At 39.0% G+C, this 8,443-nt stretch overlaps 1 protein-coding gene across 1 annotated transcript; it reads right to left on the minus strand.

Moving 5' to 3' along the window:
- Positions 1-3,217: 3,217 nt before the first annotated feature.
- Positions 3,218-7,704, minus strand: mal2 (mal, T cell differentiation protein 2; the record flags this gene model as incomplete). Its single annotated transcript, XM_083899066.1, has 4 exons — positions 3,218-3,289; positions 4,299-4,499; positions 6,357-6,527; positions 7,588-7,704. 4 exons carry the CDS (start codon positions 7,702-7,704, stop codon positions 3,218-3,220), a joined length of 561 nt encoding a protein of 186 aa, XP_083755192.1.
- Positions 7,705-8,443: the final 739 nt, after the last annotated feature.

Genomic DNA, 8,443 nt, shown 5'->3' on the forward strand with positions numbered 1-8,443 from the left:
AACAAATTGTGGCCTTGAGTCTTAATGTCAGGATTCAGTAAACAGGTGAGATCTTTGCAACAAAGTGGATGCTAAACAGAGCAAAAGCAAGGTAAATGCATAAAATAATCAGCTCTTTATTTATGTGTGAAAGCCAGTCGCACACACACGCACGCGCACGCACACACACATTGCTCGACCATTTTTTAAAAAGCCTGCCAAGCCAACAGTTGCTGGGCGACCAGCCATTTCAGTCTTTCTCTCTGTCTTTATTCCAAACAGCCAACTCAGTCTTCAGCCCAGAGACAAACAATACAGACACAACAATGCAGTGAGGTGCACATTATTCAAACAGCATTTTAGTACGTCAGCGCTGGATGTAATACATGAACAATAACCGGCTCCGCCAATGCCAGACAGGCACATGCAGTCATTGCAATAACACTGTCACAAGCCAGCACTGACAGACAGACTGGTGTAACAGCAGCAGCAGCAGCAGCAGCAGCAGCAGCAGCAGCAGCAGCAGCAGCAACATTAATAGCTTTCAAAAGCAAACAAAGCCCCGTCCTGAGATAAGCCAGGTTGAGAATGACAATCCTCAAAATAAACAAACTGTGGCTTTCGGAGTTGACGAGAAATGTGACAAAACAACAGTGTGGCAGGACACTTTTTCGTCGAATATTTTAAGTTGAGTAGACAGAACAAATCGGAGCAATAGAGGAGAATAAAGTCACATTCAAATCACACTGTGTTGAATGAAATAAGACTAGAGAATTATATAGACTGTCCTGGTGTCCGGAAAAGCCCCCCTTGAGACAAATTACTGGAATATTTCACACAAACAATATATGGTAAAACAAAACAACCATGAAAATGATGATAAGAAACATAATATGTAGAATAATTCCACACACATCATTGTCATAATATACATTTTCAATTTGGTTTGATCAGCAGTGCATGGAAATGAAGGAAACTGAATCAATTTAAAGGGGGGAAAAATGATATTAGTCCACATTATGTATGAAGGCAGTAGAGCAGATCCACAGTCACATTGCACAGTGGTGTCTTGTCACAGTAGACTTTTATTTAATGATTTTTCTGCATGTTAATGACATATGCATACCAATGTGGCCTATACAATATATTGCAATATTTATTTCTTTAGCTGGTTTGAATGAAGAAATGTTTAATTTATAACCTGTGTGATAGGTATGAGCTGTCAATGGTCATTACACATTTACAGGCACATTACACGCTGAGTGCTTCCACCGGAACATGATGTAGGTGATTTGAAATGTACATTTGTGGATTTTATAAAGCCTTAAAATAACAGTCAGAAAGAATTACTGACAATCACCCAGCTACACATTATGTGTATCAAACTCCAAATTAATCAAGAAAAAAAAATGCTCATTTAATGTTGACACACACACACTTCTTTTTTATAAAGCATAATTTCTTCTCTTTTGTCTCACAGCAACTATACTATGAAGACACCACCATCTAGTGGAATGAGGCTCATAATACATCCAAACATACAGATATTTTTGACTGCTTCTTCTGAGCCAGTGCGGTTATCAGGGGAACCGTTCTCAAGTGTGAATGCAAGTGGGGGAAAAGTGATTTTATTCATCAGGTCATGCAGCTTGCAACTTGGAGCATACAATATAATGTATATTGCTGATAGAAAGACGTACTTACAACAACAAACCATTCACTTGTCATATTTTAGACCTGGGTGGAGCACACCGTGCAAAATGTAGGTTACTCAGCTTTCCAAGAGGCTGAAATATTATAGTTGCATAGTGGGGCAGCCAACTAGCAGTTGATCAAAGTTGTGAACCATAAAATCAGATTGACATTGCCCAAATTCCTTAATCACTGGGCATGTTATGTTACTTTGTTCTGATCCAAGAGGAAGGTAAGATTGAAATAAAGAAATCTGAAGCAAAATAAATAAACATGAATGTGTTAAGGAAGATAGAGACCAAACTCTACATCTCTCAAACAGCATCCTCAATTAAAATACAAGACATTGAACTCTATAATCCCTGTAATGACAGAGACAGACATTTGTTTTCCTTTGAAACATTTATTACTGCATTTCAACAAGTTCAACAGCTGAAAAAAATCAAAGGTTATTCACCTAAAACTACTTTAAATTAACATGTATATAGCTTAATGGTTGCAATTAAGAATAATTGATTTGAAAAATACAACAATGTATTAACACAATAACAACAATGGTAAAACTTTAAAAATGTACTACAGCATATGAAGCATATGAAGATGTGATCAGTCACTGTTTGAAATGCAGCAGTTGACAAAAGCGTTTTCGATTGATGCTTTTATATAAAATTAGTTTAGAGTAAAAAAAAATCACCAAAACAAGTAAATCCAGATTTAAATTTACGTATATTCATTAGTAAATTAGTGAGTAACACAGGACAGTACAAAGAAAGTAGAACAGTAATCTTGTGAAAAAGGTGAGATAAGAACATTTAAGAAAAAGTGCTCATAACGTGATTAAATCTATTCAAATAGCAGATGAACTCACATTTTAAATAATGGCCAAATGAAATGAACAGTCGGGTTAACTCTCCACTGAGTTTGTAGCTCTTTAGCACCAACGCTACTCAAGGACTTTTCGGGGTCTTTCTATAACCTTATGTCTTCATGTCCATATCTTTTAAGCAGCATACAAATACATGTTTTGAGTGAATGGTTATGGGAATGTGAGAATGTGACTCTGTGTATCTGTAAGTGAGCAAAGGATCGAAACCATAACTGTCAGAGGCGTCACTTCAATCTTGGAGAATTACCCTGTACAGCCTCGAAAATACACACATTTTCCCGGCAACATTAGGGAAAGCTTCACAACAGTGAACTCATCAGGTTAGCAGCAGGGGAATAAAGCACATGTGGTGGTAGCTGCAACAACAGCTGCTTAAATGCTGCTTTCAAAATACCTTTAACAGCCCAGACTCAACCCATGGTACTTGAAACCAAAGTCTCCAAAGATGAATTCCACTGGGAGGATTGTTGTCCAATACTGTTGACAGATGTTTTGACTGAAGCTGAAAACCTTTAATCCATCGAGACTTTTGTAGCTTTGATGCCGTTTTCACTTGCTGACATGATGTTTCCCATCAGGAAACTCTAGATTTATACTTTACTAATCTGTGCAGCAGAGGCTTTTGCAAAATGTAGTTGGTTTCATGTTGGTCTTTGCTGCTTACGCCCTCCACCTCTTGAAGCCCATTATCATACTGCAGCCATAACACAGTGTCACCACGAATGAGAATATCTGGGGGGAAATAAAGCAAATAACAATCAATAAAAAGACATATGGAAGCATTAATAAATGACAAACATAAGTAATATACAAGTGAAGATTATGTTTTTGGCTGTCATGGAGGTTTGGGTACATTTTTGTCATCATAAAGCTGAATAAACATATAGTAGTTTCTCAGTCACAGAATATCGTTATGGCTCATAGAACTTCATAATGTATTTTTCTTCACAAACAACTACTCCTCATAATTGACTTGATTAATTTAATTAATTTCAGTCTTTTATAATGTGACACTTTTATTGATAGTGTTGAGATTTTTAAGACATTTTCGGAAACCTTTTAGTTCATATTGCCCAGCTTTACCATAGGCAAGATTCTGTGTACATGTGGCTAAAGGGGCACTTCCATGAAAAGGTTTAAAACCACAACAACATGGTTTAGTCGTTATTGCACATTTCATTATCACAATTACTTTAATCAGTCACAAAAACATGTTTGACATTGGGCTATAATCACTGACTTGGCTCAGTGGATACACTGCAGTAGCATACGTGCTGTGTTTCCATCATGGTACGGTTCGGTTCGGTGCAGTATGGTACGGTTTGGAATGGTAAAGTTCGGCTTGCGTTTCGACAGTGCCTACTTTACCTGATGGCCGTCAGCGAGATACATAAGCATGGCATCGTACTAGTGCAACATCAATGAACAATGACATTGAACGCGACACTGGAGGACATCCAGCAGCTCTTTTCCCCACAGTTTGTGGCTGTTTATCATGACGTCAGTCCTCGTATGAGAATAGACTGCGAGCGTTTGCCTCAACTTCTATAGGATATTTACACTGATCACAAGGGAGTGACAATTTTCCTGTTTCTGCTTTTCTGGTACCTTAAGGGAAGGGTACCAAAGAATGGAACATTCCGGCCGGTAATTTTGTTACCAATACTGCTACCAAAAATGTACCGTGCTGTACTGTACCAAACCATTCCACAGGGTGGAAACACAGCTTTACAGTACTCACCGTGGCTGCCACATTAATACTGTACTGTTTGCCGATCATGACCGTGAAGATGTTGCTGTGAGGGTAGGGAATACACATTACAGTCTCAGTGCCGTTGGACAGTATTTTGGGATAGGTTCCGCCATTTGCTGCTGTTACCGCTGCCTCAAGAACGAAAGCAGCAAAGTAAAAAAGCACTGCTAAGAAGTGGTAAAACACATCCTGAAAAGAAGGAGAAGAGAGAGCATTATAAAAACAGTTTTAGTGTAAATAATCTTAGATGGTCCGCTTCCACAAGTGTATCAGTTTTTCAATTCTAGTTTACATTGAAATTCTCAGTTAATGCTTAACAACATAAATATTCAGTGAACAACAAGTCTGAGGGTTGGGGTAATGTGAACAATTCAAATGTTAATTCGAGGGGAAGTATTCCAAATGCAAAATCTGTAATCCAAACTTTAACTTTTTCCTTGTTTACAATGGAAACATGACACTGAAGTATTTACGTTAAAGACCCCTTATTATTTAAATCACACATGTCATTCTACTCAGGACAAAGTGTGGAAAAGTTTGGTCATTTGAGAACAAAGAATGACCATCATGTTTGCTTTAAAAGGGTAATTATCTAACAATAGTTGCTCTACACAATTATTGCAGCTACCCATACAAAACCATTCAAATAACAACCCAGACCATGTGGCTGAGAACAAACCAGCATAACATGACAAAGATAACAAACAAGGCAAATAATACAATGAGATATTAAAAGCACAAAAACTGGGCAAAGGTTTAAGTGATTTGAAAAACACCATATTAGGAAACAAAAAATAAAAGACAAAGAGAAAGAGATTAAATATACAGGGGGCGTGTCAGAGAGGAGAGACGGTTGATGACAATTTGTGTGCTGGGCTCTTAGAGCCTGGCAGACCTACAGTCAGGCCTTTGTTGTGCTTTGGCGTGAGCTCATCATCCATGTCACTCATTGTTCAGGCTGAAAACAAACAACCCCAAATGCCTGATTACTCCAGGGAGCAGGGCCTGAAGGCTGAGGCGAGAGTGTCTCTGTCTGAGAAACCAGACTTAACCCAGAGTCCTCTGCTTACATTTGTTTCATGTCGTTCATATATTTACCACGATTGTGGCAAGCTTTTAAAATACCCTGCATTACATATTAAGAAAATAGGGCTCCAAGTAATGACTATTTTCATAGTTGGCAAGACACCGATTACTGAAATGTTTAATTGACTGAAAAACTGTTCTCGTTCAATATGTACAGCCTAGAATTGTACTGACTGTTTGAAGTAATTAACAAGTTGACCAACAGAGGGCACTGTGGGTGCAGCTTGGCCTGCATCCACGCCCTCTTTAATGAGAATAAAACAACAGTGACGTTACGCTGTTTGTTGTGACAACTGAGGACAAGCTAAACTGCTCCTGAACAGACAATCATAACACCAAAGAAACTGAAAAGTGGCACGTGGAAGCATTTCTGGTTTGACACCATTTTCACTCCGTAAAAACAATGTTGTTCAGCTTCACAGCTTTGTCGACCCCAGAAGAGAATGAGAGAATGTCACACAATACTGTTTCTTTAGGTTATTTGCTATTATTCTGTTTTCATACTCTTAAAGTTCCCCTGCATGTTAATTGCAAAATGTTATGTTGGTATCTTAATTATTATTTTTGCTTTTTTAACATTGGATATTATAGATAATACTTTTGTTTCCACTGAAAAGATAAAGTGCTGACAAATGCTGCATTATGTAACATCTTCTGTCATATCTGAAATACAAAAAAGGACAATGCTTAATACAATAAGATCTAACTTATTAGAGGCATGAATTTACACATTCGAAGATTACTCTTTAATCTCTAGAACATTTGTCTAGACCAAGAGTAGATTCCGTCCCTAAACCACAATTGCACTCAAATTGGTGGCACTATTTGAACTGTTATAATTTAATTTGTGTATGCTCAACTTCAGCAGTTCCCAAATAAAGAATAATTAATTTTGGTGGATGAAAGGGAAAAAACAGGTGGCTAGACAGACAGTCAGACGTTCAGGTCTCTACAGCTTACCATGAAGTTCCAGTTGGTGTTGATGCGGTCAGCCAGGCCAGTGACGAGGAGTGTGAGGTAGGCAGAGGACATGAAGAAGCTGGTGACAGAGACAAACATCACCCAGCCTTGAAGCAGAGGCACCGGCACATTGGAGGAAGCCACCAGGATCCATACTAACCCACCAAATATCTGTGAATACAAACAGAAACCAATGATGATTGAAACACCACTGATTTCCTCGAGTCTTAAAGGTGCATTATGTAATACATCTAAAGCAACTGGCCATAAAATCCTCCTAATATGTCACAGAGACTCAGGAATAATGTTCATATAACAAACTGAACTCACCAACAACAACAGTACAGACAAAATATTTGCATAAAAAAAAATATTTTGCAGACTGCAAATCATGTTTATGTTTTGAAATCATGGTATGGCATGTGGCACCACCTACCGCCGTCTACCAATCATTGCAGTCAGTAGAGTCTCAGCTGCCGAGCAACCATGGGTTGCCAGTTACGTCAGAAAACGAAACTTAAAGACCTCGGTATTTTGAATTTGAATGTAGTAACCGTTTTTGGCCACATTCTTACATATGGCGCCTTTAAACCATTCCGTAACACATTCTCATAATGTAAAGATCATCATTACAAGGCTATATGGACAAGGCCATGTTTGTTTAGGGAATACTTGCTAAAGTACTCGTTAGTATTGTTTCATTATGAAGTGTGTGGTCAGCCCTAAGTGAATTTGGTGCACTGATGAGGTCACCTGGCAAAAGAAAATGAAGGTTAAAATCAAACCATGAGATATTCATCAACTCACAGGTGCTAACAGGTGTCAGTGCAGGCAGACGTGACAACAGCACTGGAGGTGAAATTTGAGCATTTGCTTTAGCTGTCAAACAAATCATCATTGTGTTGGCAACCGCCCATCACATCTAAGAGGATAATAAATAATATAAATGTCTTCATACTGTTAACCAAAAAGCTATCGACAAATACATGTATTATACGTTTGTTCAATTATGTATTGAAATGAACACATCATTTTACGTATCGTGTATTATTAAACAGTTATACACATCAACAGCTGCCCTCGCGCAAGATCGAATCGGCGTAGGCAAAGAAAAAACCATATCAGTCGACCTCTAAACATGGGTTAGACACACTTTTATGACACAACGCGACCATTGATAAATAAAAGACAATGAAACAGAGTCGAATACACTGACAAACACGACACTCACTATTTCTAACAAGACTAGAGCTCCGGAGTAAGTCCTCAGTACTTCCAGTCCCAAAGGCAGAGAGATAGTTGGCGCTGGGAAGGAGGTGGCAGCGGGATTAGCTGCTGGTTCCGACATCTCTTTATGTCTCCCTCTGTCGTCGCCCTCTCTCTGACTCTCTCTGTCTCCCCCTCTCTTCTGCCTCTCACCCTCCCGTCTCCCACGAAACACACTCCGTTACACAAAATGAACGAAAGCAGCGGAGGGAAATTCCTGCGGAGTCGCGTCCACCTCGAACAGGTCGAACAGGTGCAGGGGCCACTCCCTGGAAACCTGCGCTGCGTTCAATAGCCTCCAGGAATATCCGGAACCTCAGCATCCATTTTACAATTCCCTAAAGTAAGTAATGTCTGTGAGTAAGGGCCACATAGATTAGCATAAACCAAATAGCCGAGGGCAGTTTCACAAAATTAGATAGGTAATTAAGCCGGGATTTTCTAGTTGTTCTGTCTTAATTAAACATAGAAAAAAAACACTAACAGCCAGGTTTAAAGTTACAGTGTAAGGGCGTAGGTTTGTTTTATTAGGCAGGTGGAGACACTAATTTCACGCACACATACATATTGCCCTGTCTCTAATATTGGTGTGGCTTTCTCCAAATAACTTGCCATCTGGGTTACTTAAACCAACGAAGAAGACGTAGCAAATGGTACACCGAATAGAAGAGTACAGTTTTGAAAGAATGTTTACATCTTTTTTGGTATGTGAAGGCTACCATACTCTTGACATGTTTTGGAAACATGCAATCTGCCGTCTCACCACTAGATGTCACTTGGTCTTGCACAGCACACCTTCAAGTAATCCTGGTGCCTCATCT

The sequence above is a fragment of the Microchirus variegatus genome (genome assembly GCF_963457635.1).
Source record: "Microchirus variegatus genome assembly, chromosome: 1".
Taxonomy (NCBI): domain Eukaryota; kingdom Metazoa; phylum Chordata; class Actinopteri; order Pleuronectiformes; family Soleidae; genus Microchirus; species Microchirus variegatus.